We start from the raw sequence: 26,131 nt of genomic DNA, 5'->3' as shown, positions 1-26,131 counted from the left end.
TAGAAAAGATACATTGGCCTTGGAAACCATACAGTAGACTCATCTGAATGATATCAGTGGTACACAAAATTGCTGGAGGAACTCAGCGGGTGCAGCAGCATCTATGGAGCGAAGGAAAACTGATATCAGTGTTAAGTTATGAGGACAATAATATTCCCTTACATTTAGAATGCTGCGAGGGGATCAATTAATTTGTTTGAAGCTTTTAATCAAATAAATACAGGGACATTATTTACTATAACTGGGAATATAGGAGAAGAGAGTATGATCTCTAAGAATGAAATCAGAAAGCACTTTTTCTCCAAAATAAATAGTGTAATTCTGAAATTTGCATACCAAAGTGTTATAGTGCTGGATCATCTGAAATGTTCTTGATTAAGATCAACATATTTTTGTTGTAAGAATATCAATGGGCATTGATTAAATATAAAAGTATAGATCAAAACATTAGAATGGGCTTTAGGGGCAGGAAGGTTCCTCCTATTTCTAGTTATAAATCATGTATAGTGAAAAAGCCCCACTAGGTCAAACAGAAGTGATTTTACTCCCTTCATATCCTTCCTTTCATGTTGAAACCCGAGTCAGTGCAAATAATTGCTTTGGTTTCAACACCCCAATGTAGCTATGTAGGAAATTGTCATTAACTAATCACCCTTTGGCCTCTGTATTCTTTCAAAATGAAGAAGAAAGTAATGGAAAATTTCCTAGCGACAAGAAGAATCAAATAATTTTAAAAGCCCACCAATGAATTGGAGTATTCCCACAAAAAGGCTGGTATTCACACATGAAACTCAGCAGTCTGTGTTCCTCACATCTTCAATGACACTATGCAAAGTATGCACATTGGAAGGACAACATGCTTGTAGACCATGTGTCTTGAGCAATGCAGGAGATTACCACAGCTGCTGTTTGTTCCAAGATAATTTGCATCTTCCTAACACTGAATTAATCTGTGCATTTCCCTCCGCTGCAAAGTAGTACCTATTCAAAGGCTTTCAATAACTTGATACTCTGCACACATTCTTCTAGTGTTGTTGTTGAAGTAATTGTCCAAATATTCTTGAGGATTGGGCTGATGTTTCCTTAAGTTCCACAGAAATATCCTTCAATATTTCTCCAATTCATCCTTTGATTTCTTTCTAGACCTTCAACCATCTGTGTCCACTCCTCATCTGAACTAACTATGTTTCTTTCCACCCCGTTTTACAAAATGAGTTACTAAATGGAAAGCCAGCTAAAGGTAGGCACCGCTCAGTCCGCAATAACCTACCTGACCTCCCGGTGGCTCAGCACTTCAACTCCCCCTCCCATTCCCAATCCGACCTCTCTGTCCTGGGTCTCCTCCATTGCCAGAGTGAGCAACAGCGGAAATTGGAGGAACAGCACCTCATATTCCGTCTGGGGACCTTGCGTCCTTATGGCATTAACATTGAATTCTCCCAATTTGGCTAGCCCTTGCTGTCTCCTCCCCTTCCTTAACACTCTAGCTGTCTCCTCCCATCCGCCCGCCCTCGGGCTCCTCCTCCTCCTCCCCTTTTCCTTCTTTCTTTCCCCCCCCCCCCCACCCCCCATTAGTCTGAAGAAGGGTTTCGGCCCGAAACGTCGCCTATTTCCTTCGCTCCATAGATGCTGCTGCACCCGCTGAGTTTCCCCAGCAATTTTGTGTACCTAAAGGTAGGCACCTATAAGGTAGGCACCTTTAGTTCAATCCAACGCTGAGGTAGTTACCAAACACACAACTTTGTCCGCCAAGGCCTGCTGGATCTGTTCACCATGTTCACTCCCCTTCCCATTCCTATACTGGCTTTTTCTGTCCTGGGAGGCCTCCATTGCCAGAGTGAGGCCACACGCAACTGGAGGAGCAGCACCACATATTCCACTTGGCTAACTTAAACCCATGATATGAATTTCAAATTCTGCAATTTTAGGTAATTAAGCAACCCCCTTTTCTTCCCTTCTCTACCTTGTGCCCCACTTGGTTGAGCCCTCATTTCTCCCACGATCAGTAACTACAGTTCCTTGTCTATGTACTGGGTGACAATCCCATTATGCACCATTTCCTGGTAAAGTGCAACAGAAGCCACACGATTCTTGCCGTTTCTTCTGTCTTACCAGTAACCAGCTGGAGCTCTGTATCTGCCACTGGTAAACTGCTTATGCTTTTTTTTTTAAACAAAATACCATTACTTCAAAAGCAAATATACCATTAGGCAGGCAGCAGCTTATTATGCCATTTGTAGGCATATTATAGTTCTCAGTTGAGGCAGAGATACTGCCTGTGAATAGCTTGTGGTTCTACAAGGGCTGAGAGGAGGTGTACACTTGCAACTAGTTGATCTCCTTCATGAACAAAGAACATGGGAGCACCATGTTCCCCTCCAGTGTAATCCTGTCTTGGAAATATATTTCCATTCTTTCCTCACAACTGGGTCTAAATCCTGGAACTCCAAGAATGCTTTCACCAAAATAACTTCAGTGGTTCACCACCACTTTTTGCAAGGATAGTTAAGGTTGGCAACTGTTTGAAAAATGAATGGAACAGTTTATGCAACCCCTTTGCATTCACATCTCTCTTCATGGCCAAAGTGCTATACAGATGGCACAATGATGAGTCTGAGGAGAGGACGGTAGTGTTTAGACACCTGTGACTGGAGATCTGTCAGTTGGGTCAGCTCTAGTTAAAATAATAGCAGATTGGTCTGAGTGCCAGAATATTGTTGGATCATTGTCTGCCCAGCCCCCTGAGAGGTTGCCAAGTTCAGAAGGCTGATGTCCACCCTCACAAGAGGACTGAGTCACCTGCCACCATAGCCTCCCAGATGGCCTGTTCTTCTGTGCCCCATTGAAAGTAATTTCAAATACGGCTCAGAATTGACTGCGCAACAATCTGAAGCAAACCACCCAGGGTATGTTTCTCACGGATCACCAAGGATGGACTCAAAGTGAAAAATAGGAGCTTTCCAGCTGCCTGGCAGCAGTCGCACAGGAGATATTGCAAATTGAGTTTGAAATTTGAAACTCATGTGAAAGATAGTGAAATTGAAAAGCAGAATTATGTGCAACTTTATTGGAAAATATTATTACTTAATTTTATTACTTGTATAAGTAATTCTGAACACAATGGCATTATTAACATGCATTCTGATTTAGGGCAAATAACATATTTGGTTGTGGAGGGAAAACTGACAGTGGTGTGGCAATTGCTTGCTACGATGCAGACTCTGAGATCCTTAATATGCCTCAGCTAAAAAGTTTGCTAAAGCAGTGCTGCCAATGTTGCTGTCACAACTGAAGTGTCCGTGGAATAGGATTATCAGCAAAATGTAAAATGCTGTTGTTGTAGATAGATTCCTTGAAGAACTATATGCCTCATGTGGTGCGACTTTTAATATGGTATTATACCAGCCACTGCTGAGTTGCTGCTTGAAGAAGTAACAGGCTGTAATGAAGTGTAAGTAAAGGAGAACATGTTTCTCAAGACGGAAAAATTATGATGCTTGCAAACTAGGGAAGAAAAAGCATTTTACTCTGTTCACAAAACATATGGAAAGGCTCCTTAGAGCAAACTTTATCATTAAGGTTGCAGAGGAAGGCACAGAACAGAGAAATGTGGGCGTTTGCAAAAAGAAGAAAGCAATGTTACTACTTGAGATATTCGTGACACTGGCGCATTGACTTGCACCACAAATATGGATGAAATTTATTATGAAGGTGTAAAAGGTCTGAAGAGACAGTTATGCCTAGCCACTTCAAAGAGTTACCAGTCTGGCACATGTAACCAGGACCAGAAGAAACAATTAGCAAATGTGTTGTCAGACTGAATACACTGACTAAAAGCCACAATTTTCAGATATTTCTCAGTCAGCTGCTGTGAATTTACTGGATGTACAAACTGGGGAACCCCAGCAAAAATACTAAACATGCAGAAACCTATTCATGTTCATAAGTTCTAGGAGCAGAATTAGGCCATTCGGCCCATCAAGTCCACTGTCATTCAATCATGCCTGATCTATCTTTCCCTCTCAATCCCATTCTCCTGCCTTCTTCCATAGCCCCTGACAGCCTAATCAAGAATCTGTCAATCTCCGCCTTAAAAATATCCATTGCATTGGCCTCCACAGGTGTCTGTGACAATGAATTCCACAGATTCATCAGCCTCTGACTAAAGATAAAGAAATCATGCAGGAAGGTGGTAAGTCGTGTGAGTATTACGGGAGATACCAGGCCTCAGAATGCCATTCCAATTCTTTAACTATGAGAGCAGAACATGTACAAGATGCAAGTCCCTGCATCAGCTAAACATAGTCACCCACTTTTGCATCGGTTGCATAAGGGCAAAAAATAGATCAGTCCTGTTGAGTTCCAAACATGTGCTAGAATCTAAGGGGGATGAGGTGGAAGCAGGTATAGATAGGGGTTCATAGTACAATTGGGGATCATGACAGAAGCCTCCTCATGGCGATCCCTGGAAGCGACGACGCGATGCACTCTGGCGCATCGGGTGACAATTCTGTCAACATGTTGGACGACGACAGAAGCCAACAACGAGCTACACGTCGTCTGACACACGAGCGAACGAATAGTACAACTGGCCAGGTGCATTAGTATTAACTGAATGTCTCCATCCATATGCATGTTCGTAGTGTTACATTTGCATATTTCTGTATTTGAAACACTTTTAAAACTTTCTATTGCAATGTAACAAAATAGCTTGGGCATCTGTGCAGGAGGGGATCCCCAAGTTTTGAGTGAGATAACTTGTGGGATCACCAGTGGAAACAGATGAGTCCAGTTTCCAGGTATGGTTATGAGCCAAAGTCCTGCATCTACAATCATAGTTATTGATTGGTTTTAGGGACAGAGCATTTCAGAAAATAACAAAGAGATCCAGGAGCCACTCAACCTATCGGACGAACTATCCTTGCTCAAACAAACTCGTGTTCAAATATGGTTGAGAGTCAGGATCTCATGATGCCTCCAGTGTGGTCAGGGGCCGTCGCAGCAAAAAAGATAATCGCAGGAAATGAAAAATTCGTAACTAGGATACTCAGTACCATAACAGATGGACTTTGGTGATAGACTTTCTGAAGAGGAGTGTAAAGCCTGGGCTACCAGGTGAGTTAAACATTCTCTTCTGGGAACTTCCAAGAAGGAGGTTAGGCCTGTGTATGCAAAAGATGCATGTCAAAGAGGTCACAAATGATCAGTGTAAATAAAATGCTGAAGGTACTAACTACAAAGGATCTATTTTCCATAGCAGTGAGATGCAAAAGTAAGAGCTTACATTTCTTTAAATAATTGCTATGACCATTAGAGGTATGGTAGGCATGTGGTGTTCATTGCTTGAAAAGGTGGTAAAAACAGAAATTCATATCTTACCTAAAAACATACCTGGATGTGTGTGTGAGAAATGTTACCCACAGGGCTACCCACCTAGCACTGGAAGTCAAGATTAACTTGGGTTGCTCCATTTTGATGGGCACGGGTACAGTGGCTTGAATGCCTCTTGCATTGTACATTTTCCATGACTTTATGCTGAAAGCCCCTGACACTGGATATAATATTTTTAATCTGAATTTGGGTCGCAGCATGTGCTGATAATATCAAGAAAGAGTACACTTCAGGAATACGTTTCTTTTTCAATATCAATAGCTTTGCAATGTTGACTGTTTGGGTGGCAGCCGGCAAGAGTTGTGTACATTTAATTTGCTGCAACAGCAAGAAAAACACCTTTGATATTTTGGTTAGCAGCGAGATTCTTGGGCAGGTGCTGCTCATTATGCAAGTGCCTGCTGAGCCCACCACAAAGTGCAAAGACAAAGTTACAGAGAAAGGGCTGAAATGGGGTGGTGCATAACTTACAGTATGATGGGTCTGACTTCAATGGATATTCAATGGATATTTATTGTCACATATGCAATTAAGCATTGCACAGTGTAATTCATTTTGCATATAATAATGCCAGAGCCGCCATGTTTGGCGCCATTTTATTCAGTTCAAAGTCCAGATTACCACGTGTTCGTTCTACCAAAGCGGCTCCCGATCCCTTCCGTTACCCACGATCGGCTCGGCCCATGAACCATTGTCCCTAATTTCCCCTTGCCAGCCATCTTGTGCCCCAGGGTAACCTCCTACAGCTTACCTAAAGGCGCTGGAGGCATTACCCGGTTCACCCCCTACCGGCCCTTGCTCTCCACGACTGATGTCTCCAGCGATTTCATCCCACGTCCGAGGAGCCTCCAAAGTAAGTGTGGCCGCTGTCACAGGTCAAACATTAGATGCACAGAATTGAATTGTGCACTAAAATGCCCAATGCCATTTTACCTGGTAATGATTATTAATATGAGAAAAAAACAAAAATAATGACAAATAAATGAAAAATAAGTATGACCTACATCACGTAATACGAGTTTTATGTGCAATTGTAAATGCTGCAGTTGTTTGCAAATATGAACATTAAGAGTTACTTTAAAAAGGTATGTAACACAATGTATTATCAAAAAGGGATTATCATGCTGGGAGCAGATGATGTGGCAATCCTATTTATCATTTTAAGTGTGCAATTGAGAGAACTAGGTTTATTTTTAATTACATTTATTGTTGTTCACTCCAAATATATTTCTCGGCAAATAATTAATTTTACAGGTTTGTAAATTGCAAATTAGCACAATAATGTATGGTGTGTACATAGTTGTTGCTGATGAGGGGTTATTAGTTTCTTTAAGGTGAAAGGGGTGCTGAATTGTATATGTACCTGCACCCTATGGTTTTGATATTTTTGTACAAGCCACACAATTGCTTGAGCGTCAACTTTCTTCAATACAAGATGTTTAGTAGCTCTATCAATACTAACGAGCTTATATGTACTACAGTTAACTCAAGCATATTCTATAAACTGGAGTTTGCTTGAGCAGCCTGTAGTGAGCTTAAGCTAACCAGGTGTCATCAGGAACATCATAACCCGGGCCAACCACAAACCTTGGATTACTGCAGAGGTGCGTGCCATGCTGAAAGCACGGAATGCGGCTTTTAAATCTGGTGATTTGGGGGCTCTGAGAACAGCGAGAGCCAACCTCAACCGTGAAATAAGGAAAGCAAAGCGCGCCCACGGACAGAAAATCCAGGGTTTCTTCCAGGATGATACCAACACCAGGAACATGTGGGAAGGCATCCGGGCCATAACAAACTTCAAGGCCCCTCAGATGTCTTGTAAGGATGACACAGACTTTCTCAATGAACTCAATAATTATTTCGGCAGGTTTGAGGCACTGAACACCACTACAGTGAGGAAATTAGAGCCTCAACCAGGAGAACAGACACTGTCTTTTGAAACTGCTGAAGTCCGCAGAATCCTGGAGGGCATTGACAAGCGAAAGGCAGCCGGACCGGATAATATACCGGGGCGTCTGCTTAGGGGATGTGCCGACCACTTTTAATAACTTTCCTACATATCTATTTTACAGAACTATGCACATGAAGCACTTTTTATGGACACACTAAGCACTTTTACTGATCACCTGATATAAATGTTATATTCTGCTGCTACTTTGAAGAGTCAATGCAACTAAATTTCGTTCATTGTGCACTGTGTCTATGTGTATATCTGAATGACAATTAAAGTTAATCTATCTAATCTATCTAGGTGGGACTGCAGATGACTGCAGATTGTTCCTTTAAATGGAGAATCTATGCCTCGTTACTGATGGGATGTGTGTGGTACTAGAATTGCCCTGCTTTCCCATACAATTCTCCCTCAAGGCATTTAAGCCGCATTGGCATGACCCGGTGTATTCTAGTTGTGCCACAAGTAGGCAACGAAGGTAACAGATTGTGCCACATGCTCCAGAACTGTTCGTAAAGAAGGAAATGACTTGTAACCTTATGAGACACGCGACTGAAGCAGGCCAAACGTGAGACAAGCAGGAGGGTAATTGTACACCAAAATGCCTGGGCCTATTGCCCAATTGGTGCAATTTCACAGGGAAATCATTACTGGATTAATCTACCCCCTGTTAAACCTCATCTATGTGCAATTTGCACTTGAAAAACTGTTTCTAATTTATCCAATTTCTACGTTTATTGTTCTTTTAGAGCTTTGTTCATCATTCTCACCTTGCCAGCTATTTCCAATGTACTCATTTTTCTACTGCTCTCCTCCCTCTGGAACTTCCTGTCTGGGTCGTTCTCCAATGCCATGCTTTAAAAAAAAATCATGAAATCACCACTGTTTTTTATTCTGTATCCCAACCGCCTTGATCTTCATTTCTCCTCCTTGACGTCCTCTATTTACTGCATTACTGCATTCGAGCAACACCACAGAAACATTATTTTGTTTATTTGCCATTAAGTTGTTATTATTCACAGTGCTGGAGAACATCAAGATGAAAATAATGATCCAAGTATAGCTCCTGTGTAGTTTTATCTACATAGGAAGCTGATGTTACCAACAGTTTACATATTGTCCAATATGCAATGCCTCTGTTCCACTTCTATAAGTGTAATTGAGAACAGCAGCCTGCATTGGTCTTAATCATTCAACAGTTACACTGGTCAAGTCCTTGGAGAAAATAAAGTCCCTCCCTGCCTGCAGAAACCGAAGGAGTGATAAATAATAAGCTAAGAGATGATTTCCATAACCAGCAAGAAACCTGATAGCCTGTAGGAGGTGGTTTTGTTGCCAGTGTCTGTCTGCAGAACTGCCAGCAAATCACATTTTCAAAACCATTCTTTCCATTGGAAACAATTTTTTAGGTAGCATAGAAGACAGTGAATTATTTCTGTTCTTTTTGCATTAGGCATGAGCAGGAGAACCTCAAAGCAGAAAAACTTGCAGCTATTGAAGATATGCACGGCAGATTGAAATCCAGCATTGAGTCCATAGAACTGCTGCACCAACAGGTACAATTACACGAACATATCCAGTTTTAATGTGATAATTGATTAAACCTTTGACCAAAAAAATTGCTCTATTTCTGTATAAAATTGCCTTAACTCTTCAGGAACCTAGAAAATTTGTTTAGCCATTAGAATTTAACCTCTTGGTTTACAAATAATTGACTAACCGGATTTGAGATAGTGTGGCCGTTTATCAAATAACAATAGCTTGTAAATCCATCGCCATTAGGCCAAGTGAACTAGTCTACAATAAATCTATTTACAAAAAGAACACCTAAAAATGTAAATAACCATTTAATTGGTAATCAGCAAAATATTTAAAGAGTCAAGTGTTTTATTGTCATATGTCCCGAAACGGAACAATGAAATTATTCCTTGCAGTAGCATACTTACTTACTTACTTACTTACTGCCTATTATGCCTCCTGGCATGTAGGGCAGCAACGAAGGTCCTCCACTCCTTGTTGATTACTTCAGTTGCTGTTTCCGTAACATATTTGTTTTACGAGACAGGGTTGTTAGCCCTGTGCTCAACCTCCAACCTGGAGGACAAGTGGATCGCTCTTCGTCTCGCCTCTACCCTTTGACCTGTCCAGCACGGGAGACCCTAACAGGAGACGAATCTGCCGCTGGCATAGCTCTAGGGGTCACTGAGACACACAAGCTCCCCGACCACGACAAGGTTGCAATCCAACGGGGAGCTTGCAGCAGCATAACAGGTATGTAAACATAGCACTCAGTAGATACCATAAGCAACAAGAAGACATTCAATAAATTAAAAATAAAACAATATAGTGCAAAAACTAAAGCATGTCTATACGTGGAGGGAAATGGACAAATCACACTTTGAATTGGAACCTTTCTGCCGACTGACAACCCGACCCAAATCATTGCCTGTCCGTTTCCCTCCACAAATGTTACCTGACCCGCTGAATTGTTCCAGCAGTTTGATTTTTGCTCAAGATTCCAACATCGGAAGTCTCTTGTGTCTCCAATTTACTCTTTGGCTGGCTGTTGCATACAAATGCAATGAGGTTTACTAAAACTGTTTCATAACACACAATTTACTAACTCTCTATGACAGTTTATGGAAGGGTTGGTTGGAAGATCAGTTAGAGTCATAGAGTGGAAACAGGCCCTTCGGCCCAACTTGCCCACACCGGCCAACATGTCCCAGCTACACTAGTCCCACTTGCCAGCGTTTGGTCCATATCCCTCCAGTCCTGTCCTATCCATGTACCTGTCCAACTGTTTCTTAAATGTTGGAATAGTCCCTGCCTCAACTACCTCCTCTGGCAGCTTGTTCCATACATCCACCACCCTTTGTGTGAAAAAGTTACCCCTCAGATTCTTATTAAATCGGTTCCCCTTCACCTTAAACCTACATCTTCTGGTCCTCGATTCACCTACTCTGGGCAAAAGACTCTGTGCATCTACCTGATCAATTCCTCTCATGATCTTATACACCTCTATAAGATCACCCCTCATCCTCCTGCGCTCCAAGGAATAGAGACCCAGCCTACTCAACCTTTCCCTCTCGCTCACATCTTGTCCTGGCAACATTCTCATAAATCTTCTCCGTACCCTTTCTAGCTTGACAACATCCTTCCTATAACACAGTGCCCAGAACTGACACAATACTCTAAAAGTGGCCTCACCAACGTCTTACCCAACTACAACATGACCTTCCAACTTCTATACTCAGTTGTTTGCAGATCATTGCTTCCGCAGTACTGCAGTGGAATACATGCAAAGGCCTTGTGAGGTCACTAAACCATTCACAAATCACACAAAACAGCCTAATTATGTGAGCCAAAATTTGCTTGAATAAAGCAACATTTTTTGGAATATACTCATTGAAAGGAGGAGGGTTTTGCAGACTGTCAGTATTTATTTGCCCATCCCTACGTTGCCCTTGGTAATGTTATGGTGAACTGCCTTCTTGAGCCACAGAAGTCCTTGAGGGGCAGGTACCCCACATTGCTGTTCAGGAGTAAGTTCCAGGATGTTGACCCTCATGGCAGTGAAGGAACAGCGATATATTTCCAAGTGAGGATGGAGTGTGGATTGGAGGGTAACCTCTAGTGGAACTTTTGCAATGCTATCAGTGCCTTGTCCTAGTTGGTTGAGGATGTGGGTTTGGAAGGTGCTGTCTAAAGAAGAAAAGTGGGTATGAGTTTCCCCTGTGGGTGGGTCTCCCTTTCCACAAGTAGTTTAGTTTAGAGATACAGTGTGGAAACAGGCCCAACGCAAGCCCATACACAAGCTCTATCCTACACACTCGGGACAATTTACAGAAGTCAATTAACCTACAAACCTGTACATCGTGGGAATGTGGGTAGAAACCAGAGAACCTGGAGAAAACCCACGAGGTAACGGAGAATGTGCAAACTCCGTACAGACAGCGTCTGAGGTCAGGATTGAACCCCGGTCTACAGCACAATAAGGCAGTGCCACTATGCCACCCCCCATGTAGAGCATGGCTGCAGCTAGGCCCATTTCCTCCATCGGTGGTGCACTGGGAATGGCTCTGGGTCAGCAGGCAAAGCCGACAGGGAAGGTGGCTCGTGGCTGCGATCTCGAATGTTACAGCTTCCGACAGGAGTCTCACCATTTCCCAAAGTGGCCGAAGAAAAGGACTTATGCTGCGCTTCCTCCTGGGCATGTAGCGCTCCAGTCTGCTACCTGCCAGGCTACAGCTTCCTGGTGCAACTGTCGGCTGGGGTGGGTTAAGCACTGTGCATGCTGACTACGTATGACTGCCGGGACAGTGTAATCCACATTCCACAAATAAATCAAATCAAATCCTTCTAAATGATCCATGATACCGTTCTAGACCACTTGGACAACAAAAATTCATATGTCAGGCTGTTATTCATTGATTACAGCTCGGCATTTAATACAATCATCCCCTCCAAGCTGGTTACCAAACTCTCAGAACTGGGTCTCTGCGCATCCCTCTGCAATTGGATCCTCGACTTCCTCATTCACAGACTGTTCGAATTGGTGAAAAGGTGTCAGCCTCGATAACAATCAGCATGGGAGTACCTCAAGGCTGTGTGCTTGTACTGCTGTACTCACTCTATACTCATGACTGCGTAGCCGGTCATAGTGTGAACTCCATCATCAAGTTCGCTGACGACACCACTGTTGTGGGGCGTATAACTGATGGGGACGAGTCAGAGTATAGAAGTGAGATCGACCGACTGACCAAATGGTGCCAGCACAATAACCTGGCCCTCAACACCAACAAAACCAAGGAACTGATTGTGGAATTTGGAAGGGGTAGGATGGGGAACCACAGTCCCATTTATATCAACGGGTTGATGGTGGAAAGGGTCAAGAGCTTCAAATTCCTGGGCATGCATATCTCTGAAGATCTCTCCTGGTCCGAGAACACTGATGCTATTATAAAGAAAGCACATCAGCGCCTCTACTTCCTGAGAAGATTACGGAGAGTCGGTATGTCAAGGAGGACTCTCTCTAACTTCTACAGGTGCACAGTAGAGAGCATGCTGATCAGTTGCATCGTGGCTTGGTTTGGCAACTTGAGTGCCCAGGAGCGAAAAAGACTACAAGAAGTAGTAAACACTGCCCAGTCCATCATCGGCTCTGACCTCCCTACCATCGAGGGGATCTATCACAGTCGCTGCCTCAAAAAGGCTGGCAGCATCATCAAGGACCCACATCATCCTGGCCACACACTCATCTCACCGCTTCCTTCAGGTAGAAGGTACAGGAGCCTGAAGACTGCAACGTCCAGGTTCAGAAACAGTTTCTTCCCCACAGCCATCAGGCTATTGAACTCAACTCAAACAAAACTCTGAACATTAATAGCCATTATCTGTTCATTTGCACTGATCTGTTCTGTATTCATGCCTTCTATATTCTGTTGTGCTGAAGCAAAGCAAGAATTTCATTGTCCTATCTGGGACACATGACAGTAAACTCTCTTGAATGTCTTGATAGGATTTTGTCAATCTGAATAACACAACATCTCATCTGAATGATGATTCAGTGGTAATGTAGTAATACAACCTTTGTTGCTTGTGCTAAACACAAGAGGTAGCAGAGATTGCACCTTGTAATCACTTCAGAAATGTAGTTCCATTAACTTCCATCTGCGTCCAAGAAGGAGATAAGGTGACCCCTTTTCCGCACCAAGCCTCGTCTACTCCTCAGTATTAAACTCCCTGCCTATGACAAAAAAGCAGGACTATTACTTGAAAATTGCCCACATGATATAAAATGTAATTTTTAAACAAGGTCTAAACAATCAATCACATGTACAATTCTTGCTCCATTTCAGCTTGAGACCAAATCTCAAAGCAGTAGTAAAGGTGGAAGAGGAATCTGTTTACAATTTTTAATGGATTTGCTGTCCGTACACTTTTCCATCTCTCCTGTCAACCTAATCCAGAGAGGAAAATATAGCTTTAAATTTTTATTGCAGTATTGAAAATGTGTACTTCACACTAGTGACCCATTTGTCCAGAATTCCAGTAATCACGCACAGAGTGGTGAACGACTGTCTTAGCCCTGAAAACATATGAACTTTGTCAATGGTGTAAGAACTGGTGGAAATGTTGCTTTAAAATGTCACATTTCGTACAAATATTATGAAGCTCCACAAATTTATTGAGTTTCAGAATGGTGGGTTTTCAAGAGATAAGATTCATATAATTAGGATCTCAATCCTGAGATTAGCAAAAAATCACATATCTGTTTTGTTTAATTCTTTATAGTTAAAAGAAAAATCAGTGAAAAACATTACAACTCCAGTGCTTTTCATCCACCTAATTTTAAATGCTCTTTCATATGATCCAACAATATTGTTTATAATGCTGTCAGACACTCAGCAATTTATATTTAGGTCATTTTTTATTCAATGGGAATGTCTGCCTTTTGTCTTAAGGTAACAGAATTTAAAGCCTAAGAGAGTTAGTATTGCAGAATAGAAATAAGTCATTAGACTGTTAAGGGAATAAGAAGTGAATGAGACAAGTTGTGATGCATTCACATTACAGGCTATCTTAGTAATTATCTGACATGTAGAGATGGAGTCAGTTCTTAATCAACAGAATGAATCATTACCGATATTGATTGAAACTAAGTTGTTTCAAATAATGACGCCAGTAAAGTCAGTATATATTCAGAAATAAATTCTGCAACTCCCAATTCTCATCTTAAATAATAATAAATTGTCTCATTTCATTTCATTGCTACAATTAAACCAGGATAAGAACAATATGAGAAAGATTCTGTTAAGTTTACAGATAAATCCGTACAGCATTGAGCTGATTATTAATATATCTAGACAGCTTTTATTTTCAAAATCTTCATCCGTTGAAATTAATTTCAAAATATTTCTTAACGTATAATTTGTTTAATACTAAAAATAACCATAATTCTGTGCTAATTCATGCTGCTATGGTAGAACAGTGCTTTTCATTTTTTTTAAAGGCATACACCAACTGTTTCAAATTACATCTGTATGTAATTCACCATTCAAAAGCACAATCAAAAATAATTTCCTGCCGGCATTTACTATAGTCTTATTCCTTGTGTGCAGGAATGCTTTAATGAATTTTACTACATTTTTCTTGCCTGTTTTAAGATTTAAAGCATCTGTGTGGTTGGAATGAAAATACTGTAAATTGTTCAGCTCGCAAGTTAAAGAAAAATCATTATTCTGTCAAGCCACAATGCTGCAAATTTGAGTATCTAAATGTTCTTTCCTAAGACAAACGTGAAGGCAACTTCAAGTGAGGCTGTTATTTGTTTTTGGTCTCACACCATCACCACCTGTCAGTGCCACCATTCTCATTGTGAAAATACATGTACCTTAATGTTAGCGTCCTGCCATTTATTGAAACACTAATTATGTGCAAATCTCATGGAGGTTTTATTTCTTGATTTTAAAAAAACATTAGACAAAGAAGGGATGACAGATTTATTATTTTAATCTTCATTTCTAAAAAAAGTTAAAACCTTTTTTTACCTTTAAAACTTAACAAAATATATAACATTTATTGATGTCAGGCAAATGTATTTCATTTTTATTAAAATGATGGCTTTCTAATAAAGAGAAATGCAAGAAATATGTGAGCTATGTTGCAAATATATAGGGACAGAGAAGAAGAGTTAGCTCTTCTGGTCAATCCGCTTTCATTAGAACAGAAACATCTTTGAAATATAACAAGTAAGCAAGGAGACAGAGAAAGAGGTTTTGGGGAAAGAACGACAAGAACAAAATATCTATGATAAAATGGATGACAGAACAGATTAAATGGCAAAAACGATGAAATTGTACGTCTGAATAGTGGTAATAGATTCCATTCATAGAGTCTAAGGAAGGCATAAAACAGAATAGCTAGTGTATTGATCTGCAGTGTGCCCCAGAGTAAATGTGGTGGTGTTATGATCTAAAACAACACTGAGCTCATTGTTGAGTTCAAGATGCTGTTTCTCGTATCTATGGTAAACTTCAATGGAACATTGTAGATGGCTTTGGAGTGTCTGTAGCCATTAACCAACCTGATCTCCCGGTGGCCCATCACTTCAACTCCCCTTCCCATTCCGAATCCGACCTTTCTGTCCTAGGCCTCCTCCATGGCCAGAGTGAGTCCCATGGCAAATTGGAGGAGCAGCACCTCATATTTCACTTGGGTAGTTTACACACCAGTGGTATGAACATTGACTTCTCCAATTTCAGTTAGTCCTTGCTTTCTCCCTCCTTTCCCTCCCCTTCCCAGCTCTCCCACAGCCTACTGTCTCCGCCTCTTCCTTTCTTCTTTCCGCCCCCACCCCCACATTAGTCTGAAGAAGGGTCGCGACCCGAAAAGTCACCTATTCCTTCGCTCCATAGATGCTGCCTCACCCGCTGAGTTTCTCCAGCATTTTTGTCTGTAGACTGTGTTATGCTTATGGTGTTCCACAAAGGAAGAAGAATTTAACACACAGCAGCTACCCAGTATGTGATGCATTTCCCCAAGATTGCCTCATGGGCAGCAAATATTACTGAAAGAAGTACGTAAATTGTTGCTTCGCCTGGCAGGAGGTTGGAATGCTGAGCAGTGTAAGGGCAAAAAGTGTGAAAGCATCTTCTACAGTTGCTTGAGCAAGTGTACTGGGAAGGCCAAAGAGTCTGTGTGTTGTTGCCCAGTAACTCAGACTATCAGGCCTGAAAGATCCTTTCAGTACGTCAAGGGTGAGGAAACATATTTGGTGGTGGTTTCATGTTGGAAAAGACAGAGAATAATCTATTGAATAACGAACATTAGAAATAGGAGCAGAGTAGGCTCTGTGGTCACTTCAGCCTCTTCTGCCATCCAGTAGGATTACGGATGTTATGATCATTTTACTTCGGAGTCACGTGAGTGACTACGTGAAGAACCCCGCCAGGACGCATGCGTGTCATATCGCTTTCACGCTTGCGAAACGACAGGCGGGGTGGAGCGTTCCCCCGCAGCGGTAAGTTTGAAACCGCAACCTGCAGGTAAGTGATTTACTCTGCGGTAGTGTTTGTCCCCGCGCTGTTTTTACACAGGGGGGGAAGCTGGACAAAATAGTGTCCACATGTGCTGCGAGTGAAGCTGGCTGGGGAGGACCGCGAAGTTGCGGGAGCCAGCAGCAGCTAAAGGCACAAGCCCCGTAAGTGGGATCAGCTGTGCCGACTTTTGGTCCCGCGCCAGCCAGAACACCACGGCCGGGCGGGAGACTATTCAGAATGGGGCCGTCGACTTTGACAAGCTGAGAGTAGGGAAGATTCAAACAAGGGGACATGACTTGAGAATTAAGGGACAGAAGTTTAGGGGTAACATGAGGGGGAACTTCTTTACTCAGAGAGTGGTGACTGTGTGGAATGAGCTTCCAGTGAAGGTGGCGGAGGTAGGTTCGTTTTTATCATTTAAAAATAAATTGGATAGTTATATGGACGGGAAAGGAATGGAGGGTTATGGTCTGAGCGCAGGTATATGGGACTAGGGGAGAATACGTGTTCGGCACGGACTAGAAGGGTCCAGATGGCCTGTTTCCGTGCTGTAATTGTTATATGGTTATATGGCAGGAGGCGGGGTGGAACGACGTTCCCCCGTAGCGATAGTTTAAACCTGGACCTGCAGGTAAGTGATACTGCGGTCTTTATTGTTCCCATACTGTTCTACAGGTGGGGGAAATATGCACAAGGCGAAGAAGTCGACCAGAGCTGCGACAAAGGTGGCGGGGGAAGACCGCGGAGTTGCGGACGCCAGCAGCGGCCGGCGGCACAGGAATCATCCGTAAGGGAACAGCTGTGCCCGACTTCGCCCCCGCACTGGCCAGATTAAACACTGCGTCTGGACGGGAAGGCAAGAAGAAAACCAAAAGAGTCGTTGACTGATGAGTCCGACTTTGGGCGACCAGCGACCGTGAGCGCTGGAGCCGGTTGGAGCGACTTATGGAGCCGAGCTCCAACATGGAAAAGAAAGTTGGAGCGGCTTATGGAGCCGAGCTCCAACATGAAAGAAAGTTGGAGCGGCTTATGGAGCCGAGCTCCAACATGACAGGCTCCGGGAGATGGAGTCTAGTCACTGTGGGCACTATGTAAAACCCACAGCAGCACCTCTTGTAGGGCTGCACAGTGCATCTCCCTCGTCAGAGGGGAGTACTGGGGGGTCAATTCTGGGCTGACCCTGAAGAGGGGTTTTGATGAACAAAATTACAAGTGTGCAGGGGGTGCAGGAAGGCAAAATCTACTGGTCATGGTGTCCAAATACATACAGCCAGACCACGATGGACACCACTGCAAAAATACTTGGGAACAGGAAACTGCGCATCCCTGAATGTTCCAGTCGTGGACATAGCATCTGGAAACATGTCGGAACAGGACTTAGGAAAGCCCTGGGGCTCATAAAGGCGACAACATTAAGGATCTCCTACAGCCAAAGACAGCACCCTTATGCACCCACCAGCAGAACAAGAGAAGCTGGTGAAAGCTCAAAGGCCGGGCATACAGGACAGCGGTCTTTTAGACCATAGAACCCCCAACCCAAAAACAAACCCAGACACCGGCGCCTCAACCTCCACGAAGACCACACAGAAGAAGCAAACTTCCACTGGTAACAATGGAGGTAGGTGGGTCTGGTCCCTTACAAATTATAGGAAGAGTGGATAATACACACATTGGTGGGAGATTACACTCTTTTGGATATGGTGTATATTAACTACAGACACTTATATCCTAAGCAGTATCCAGGGATATACCATTGAATTGTGCAAAAGGGGTAATGGGTAAACCCAACACGATTGGCTGGAATACATTGTACTATATATTCAGTACAAAATGGGAACTGGTAACTGCTAAAGGACTGATTTCCAAAGGCTACTCCATGGCTAGCATCGACCTAAAAGATGCTTACTATTCAGTGGCTACACGGACTGATCACAAACGTTATTTTAAAAAATTCAACTGGATGGGGCAGCTCTGGCAGTATAGAGCTCTACCAAATACATAATCATATGATCATACTAATTGTGGGCATAACTTTGGAGTTGGCCTAACTAGCTGTAACAGCCACCATATAATTGGGTGAAAACTGGGTTATCATCCATCTAGTTAAATCTAAACTAACGCCTACCAACATAATGGATTATTTGGAGTTCACTATTGACAGCTCACATGTCGGTGACTTTACCAAAGGACAAGGCTACAGTCTTAACTGAGGCCTGCAACAACCCCACTGACATCAGTGAACCGTCTATCAGATTGGTAGCAAGTATAATTGGCATATAGTGTCTGCCTTTCCAGCCACACAATTTGGACCTTTGTATTACCAAAAATCTACAAAGGGCAAAATACAAACACTCAAAGTTAATACTGGTCATTTCGACAGACCAATAAGCCACCAATCAAAGCTTATGGAATTAAAATGGTGGAGGGATAACATTCGGCATTGTTCCAACCCTATCGTTATCAGCAAACCCTTAGTGGTGTTACAAACTGATGCCAGTGCGCTTGGTTGGGGTACTGACAATTTCCATCTCCATCTGTGGAGGTAGATGAAAGGCACAGGAAGCATCATTGTCACAGACACTGGGCATAAACTACCTGGAAATGTGGGGTGCGTTCTATGGCCTAAAGTCATACTGCTCTGGGATAAATCACCAGCGTGTTAGACTACAGAGTGACAATCTGACTAATACAATTTGGTAATGGTGTATCCAGAGAAATATTGGAATATCAGCTACTTACCTACCAGGTAACCCAAAATTCAGTGACAGACATCAGGTCACGCAAATTCAATAAAATAAGACTTAATCACCAGTTACCAAACTGTGTTTCTTGGGAACCAGACCCTGGGACAGCAGGGACAGATGCTTTTCACTGCATTGAGAGGGCAATTGTTTATCTATGCATTCTCTCCTTTTCTGCATCATCAGTCGGGTATTACGAAAAATACAACAAGACTCAGCGTCTGTTAATTGGTAGTGCCGATTGGCCTACTTAACCATGGTTCCCTGTGATACTCAACATGGGGTTTAATCATGCATCACCATCCTGAAACAACCAGATTATTGGTTCATCCCGTAACAGGGGAACCCATCCATGTCAAAAACAACAAACCTATCAATTTGTAGAGTCTAAAGAAACCTCTACTGCAACTGGGACTGGCGGACCGAACATTGAACATTATCTCAGCGGGCCACAGACAGTCCACCAAAACCTATATCTGGTATACATCAGGAAATGGGAGATATATTGTCACAGAAACAACATCACCTACAGTTTGATGAACATAACGTCTGTTCTCGAATTCCTGGCAGGCCTCCATTATGATGAGGGGCTCAGTTACAGTGCCATTAACTGCGCCAGAAGTGCCCTATCAACATATCTATGGCGAGGATCAGAGCGTCATTCTGTTGGGACTCACCCCTGGTAACCAAACTTATGAGGGGAATTTTTAATATCTATCCCCCAAGAACCAGGTACTCTCTAAATGGGATATGAGTATTGCCCTAACGTTGCTAAGGAATTGGTCTCCAGCAACAGCTCTGTCCCTGCAAAGACTGACGCACAAAACAGTCATGCTGATGGCTTTGGTCACGGCACTAAGGGTACAGTCGTACATAAGTTAAGGCTGGACTATATGACTTCTTCAACAGGAATATAACGTTTCATATTACGAATTAGTCAAACAGAACAGACCGGGATCATCAGGCCTCAAAATAGAATTTAGGGATTACCCTACAGATATCGTCTCTGTATAATAAGACAATTATTGTTCTATATGGAGAACACCAAAAACATCTGAGGCTATGAGATGGCACTACTAATCAGCCACAAACAAACCCACGAAAAAGTGTCGGTTCAAACTATTTCCAGATGGCTGAAACAGGTTTTAACAACAGCTGGGGTGGATACTAACATATTCAAATCTTATTCCACCAGGGCTGCAACTACATCGGCAGCTATGGAGTTGGATGTACCAATGAACCAAATCCTCGAGACAGCAGGATGGATCAGGGGAAAATGTTCCAACTATTCTACCACAAACCAGTAGTTAAACTGGAACTTTGCAGAGCCAATTTTAAGTTCTGTAATATAATTTCACCCCATAAATAGGGGCTATAATTAGTTGTTAACAATTTATCATGGATTTCAATGTTGGATTCATGTCTAAACATGTTAACACAATTCCTCCCACTATCAATTAAGGCAGATGTGATGCATGGACTCGTTTCCACGGCATGAAATTACAGAGCTTTGAAATCTTCACGTAGTCACTCACGTGACTCCGAAGTAAAATAGTAAGATTAAACGAGAACTTACCAGTTCGAAGTTTGATCGTTATTTTATGAGGAGTATGTTGAGGGAATACGTGTCCTCCGCTCCCACCCTTGATCATATACTCAACTGGTATTTTCTTCTCTAATCTTACTATGTTCAGTCATTACAGTTATCTGTGATTTCACACCGCTGCTTTGAAGAATGACACGCATGCGTCCTGGCGGGGTTCTTCACGTATTCCCTCAACGTACTCCTCATAAAATAACGATCAAACTTCGAACTGGTAAGTTCTCGTTTAATCTTACTATTTGTCTCAACCGTTTTCATGCCAGCCTCCCATTACCCTATTATTTAGTAATCAATTTATTAAAGCCTTGAATATGCAAAATGATTGTACATCCAGGGAACTTCAAAGATTCACAGCTACAGAGCAAAGAAGCTCCTCTTCATCTCAGTCTGGCATATTGGCCACTATTGTTATGACAATGGCCCCTAGTTCTAAACACTAGCCATCAAGAGAAACATTCCCAAAGCAACATCCCTATGAAGCCCTCTCAGGATCTCATATACTTCATGTGGAACACCTTTTATTCTTCTCAACTCCATATAGTACAGTTGAATTCTCGTGAATCGTTTCTCATAGAGCAATCCCCTCATCCAGGAATTAGTTTGGAGGATCTTCATTGCACCACTTCCAATGTAAGGTTTTTATATATGGAGACCAGACTCTATGCCGTATTCCATGTCATGAAACTTTTGTACAGCTGTAACATTCTCATGTACTCTATTCTCCATACAATAAAGGCCATTTAATGATCTAAGTTGTTGTATCTACATGCTAACTCAGTTTCATGTAGATAGATGTTCACACCATTTAAATGACATTCATTTTTTCATTCTTCCTAAGATGCGTTACTCACATTTGTCCGTCTGTCATTTGGGTATCCTGTCACCACCATATTTATCTATCTGTATACTCTCCATGTCTTCCTAATTGATTACTTTCAAACCTACCTTTGTACATCAGCTAACTGTATAATCAAATTCAACCCCTTCATCTAAATCACCATTTAGCTAAAGTCCCAGCACTGCTTTGGAAGCTGGCATCATCAGAACAAATGTAAATCTGATAGAAAACCAATGTGAAAGTAAAGAGTCATTGTGGGAAGTGGAATAGAGAAACTGTAAGCAAAGTAGCTGGGGAATTTAAGGTGATTATTAATCAATAGCCTATAACCCGAGGCATGATTGAGGGATGGGATATCAAGTTAAGGAATGCAAGAGATAGAGATGGTCCAAGGGTGACACAAAGTCCCAGAGTAATTCAGCGGGTCAGGCAGCATCTCTGGAGAAAAAGGATGGGTTACATTTTGGGACGGGACCCTTCTTCAGACTGCAGAGATCTTCTTAAGAGATGATCCATGTTGAAAATATGAAATGTAGACTTACTTATGGAAAAAACGGACTGCTTTAATGTGATGTCATTTTGACAGAAAATTAAAAATATCATTTTCAAATTTTAAACTGTTTATTTGAAATATATTTGTTTCTATGTTTTTTCATCAATTTTAGAATGGTCTTTTTTTAAGTTTCATCGCATTCTGTGAAATATATGGATGTTTTAACCACAGATGAAATCATTCTATTTTCGCCCTTTCACCGTTGCCTTATACGTACTCAGTTGCTTTGAACATTTTTTCAAACTGTCAAGAATATCTGTCCCCAGGCACCATCTACTGGATGTTAAACCTTATTACAATATTCAAATAAAAAATATTCATATGGTAAGAAATTGGAACTGTTAGCAGTCGCTTTCTGTCTGCTACAAAAGCAGCCAATGATGAATTGGACCATCAGCATGTAGGTGAGAATATTGGCATAGGGGAAATGGTGGTCTAGTGAAGGTTTACATAATAAGCAGGCCAATATGTCAATTCAATTGTAATGCTGGTATAACATCCACATTGTCCATTACGAGTGTGGATATGTTGAAAGTACTGGGAAACGATGTGCCATTGATACAGAGCATTGATAAGAAACAGGATAGAGCATTGCATTGAGTTTTAATGCTGCATGCAGTAAAGGATATATTGCCTACATTTTGGCCGAAAACATTTGCTTGTTTCAAGGCCTGCACTTTACCCAGCTTACTAGTGAAATCATCCTTGATAATACTCTTTGCTTCATTTCACACACTGTTCTTCCTTTGATGCAATCAAAGGGTCATTCTAGTACTCTGAACAAGATCTTGCCAAGATTCAATGTAGCCCCCTACTTCGACTTTGACCTATTTGCTTGCATCTTTGGTCAGTGATCTTTATGTCTATTGTTTGTACAAACCAACTAACATTTTTATTATTTGTGTAATTGGATTGTCAAGTCCATTTGTCTCTTCTACAGCAACTGGTTATACACCATATTCACCATAGAAATCCTTCTTGGGTCCACAGTTGGTGAATTCTAGCTTGTTCTCATTGAACACTGTCTGTCATTGTTCTACCCACTCACTTATTCTCAATGACCCTATCTAGAACTTTCTGCTTCTATCAGTACTATTTACCCAATCTCTTTCCAAAATAAAAAGACAAGCGGGCGGCACAGTGGCGCAACAATAGAGCTGCAGATTCACAACGCTCGAGACCCAGGTTCCACACTGCCCTCAGGTGCTGTCTGTCTGTGGAGTTTGTACGTTTTCCCCGTGACTACGTGGGTTTTCTCTGGATGGTCCGGTTTCTTCCCACATTCCACATGGGAGACGTGCAGGTTTGTAGGTTAATTGACCTCCGTAAATTGCCCCTAGTGTGTTGGTCAGCGTGGACTCGGTGGGCCTAAGGGCCTGTTTCCACACTGTACCTCTGAACTAAACTAAAGACAAGTTTTCTGGTGTTAGTCGAATAAGCCATTTTGTTGTTTCTTTTCTAATGCTATAGAAACATTTATCAGCTGCAACATTTTTTTCTATGTACAAAATACATAAAACATGTACATAACACATTACATGTATAAGACATGAAATTTAGGTAAAACAAATGTGATATTATGAATAATTTTACATGTTTGGTTGACTTAAGTAATATTAGCTTAGTTCAGAGATGCAGCCTGGAAACAGGCCCTATGGCCCAAGTCCACAGCGACCATTGCACATGTTTGCACTAGCTCTACCTTACCCCACTTTTGCATCCACTTTTCCCCACAAGGGACAATTTAGAGGCCAATTAACCTACAAACCCGCACATAGAAACATAGAAACATAGAAAGTAGGTGCGAGAGTAGACCACCAGGTCCGTCGAGCCCGCACCGCCATTCGCTCATGGCTGAACACTAAACAGACACACTTACCCACAAACAGTAGACACAAGACACAGAACACAAGACACTACCCTCCCCTTTATACCGCTATCACCCCTCTCCACCCCAAGAACCTCGCGATCTCCTGGGGGAGGCAAAAAACCGGATAAAAACCCAGGTCCAATTCGGGAAAAAAATCCGGGAAATTCCTCTCCGACCCCAATCCAGGCGATCGACACTTGTCCAGGAGATCACTCAGGTCTTACTATACTAACCATACCTAGGTCCATATCCCTGCCCTCTCCCCGTAGCCCCTTATCCCCTTGGCAGCTAAAAAACCATCTATTTTAGTCTTAAATATATTTAAAGTTTCTGCTTCCACTGCTCCCTGGGGCAGTGAATTCCATAAATTAACCACCCTCTGGGTGAAGAAGTTCTTCCTCATCTCAGTTTTAAAAGAGCCCCCCCTTATTCTGCAACTATGTCCCCTAGTTCTAGTTTCCCCGATCATTGGGAACATCCTCGGTGCATCCACCCGATCAAGGCCCCTCACGATCTTATATGTTTCAATGAGATCGCCTCTCATTCTTCTAAACTCCAAAGAGTAGAGTTCCAGCCTACTTAACCTTTCCTCATATGTCAATCCCCTCATTGCAGGAATTAATCTTGTAAACCTTCGCTGCACTGCCTCCAGGGCTAGTACATCCTTTCTTAAGTATGGACCCCAGAACTGTACACAGTATTCCAAATGTGGTCTCACTAATACTGTGTACAGCTGCAGCAAGACCTCCGTGTTTTTATACTCAATCCCCCTAGCAATAAAGGCCAAAACTCCATTGGCCTTCCTGATTGCTTGCTGCACCTGCATACTAACTTTTAGTGATTCATGTACTAATACCCCTAGATCCCTTTGCGTTGCATTACAACGCAGCTCCTCCTCATTTAGAAAATAACTTGCCCTATCATTTTTTTTCCCAAAGTGAATGACTTCACATTTATTAGTATTAAATTTCATCTGCCAAGTTGTTGCCCACTCACCTAGCTTATCTATATCCTTTTGCAGACTCTTCCTATCCTCCTCATCCCCTACTTTTCCTCCCATTTTTGTATCGTCCGCAAATTTTGATATATTACACTTGGTTCCCTCCTCCAAATCATTTATATAAATTGTGAACAACTGGGGTCCCAGCACCGACCCTTGCGGAACCCCGCTAGTTACCGGTTGCCATCCCGAGTATGAACCATTTATCCCCACTCTCTGCTTCCTATTTGTTAGCCAATCCTCTACCCATGCTAATATATTACCCCCAATCCCATAATTTTTTATTTTTAGCAATAGTCTCTTATGTGGCACCTTGTCAAAAGCCTTTTGGAAGTCCAAGTATACCACATCCACCGGTTCCCCTTTATCCACCCGGGTTGTTACTTCCTCAAAGAATTCGAGCAGATTCGTTAAACAGGACTTCCCCTTCACAAAACCATGCTGGTTCTGTCCGATGAAGTCATGTTTATCCAAGTGCCCCGTTAGTGTTTCTTTAATAATTGTCTCTAACATTTTACCCACCACCGATGTTAGACTAACCGGTCTATAGTTACCCGCCTTCTGTTTACTGCCTTTTTTAAATATAGGTGTTACATTGGCCATTTTCCAATCCACTGGGACCGTTCCTGCCTCCAGGGAGTTTTGGAAAATTATCACCAATGCATCCACAATCCCCACCGCTATCTCCCTCAAGACCCTTGGATGTAATCCATCAGGCCCAGGGGATTTATCCTCCTTCAGTCTCATTAATTTCCCTAATACCACCTCCTTGGTGATCTTAATAGTATTTAGCTCCTCCATTCCTACCGCCCCCTGTTTATCCAGCGTTGGAATATTTTTTGTGTCTTCTATGGTGAAGACTGATACAAAATACTCGTTTAATGCCTTTGCCATTTCCATGTTCCCCACCAACAACTCTCCAGTCTCACCCTCCAATGGACCAACGTTCACCTTAGCCACCCTTTTTCTTTTTATATAGCTATAAAAACTCTTACTATTAGTTTTTATGTTGTTCGCTAAATTCCTTTCATAGTCTATTTTCCCCGTCTTAATTAATCTCTTAGTTATTTTTTGCTGACCTTTAAATGCTTCCCAATCCTCTACCCTCCCACTATCTCTGGCTACCTTATATGCCCTTGC

The 26,131-nt window shown here is 42.2% G+C and overlaps 1 protein-coding gene across 1 annotated transcript in view; it reads left to right on the top strand.

The window, feature by feature from the left end:
• LOC116972561 (paramyosin-like) overlaps positions 1-26,131 on the top strand; it is a 407,834-nt gene that overhangs the window by 368,870 nt on the left and 12,833 nt on the right. Inside the window, exon 27 of the mRNA XM_033020381.1 lies at positions 8,796-8,898. Coding sequence (XP_032876272.1) covers positions 8,796-8,898 — 103 coding nt within the window. The remainder of the gene's footprint in view (positions 1-8,795; positions 8,899-26,131) is intronic.

Source organism: Amblyraja radiata, chromosome 4, assembly GCF_010909765.2.
Source record: "Amblyraja radiata isolate CabotCenter1 chromosome 4, sAmbRad1.1.pri, whole genome shotgun sequence".
Taxonomy (NCBI): domain Eukaryota; kingdom Metazoa; phylum Chordata; class Chondrichthyes; order Rajiformes; family Rajidae; genus Amblyraja; species Amblyraja radiata.
Note: the sequence above shows the minus strand (reverse complement) of the source record. Positions and strands in the feature narration are given on the sequence as shown.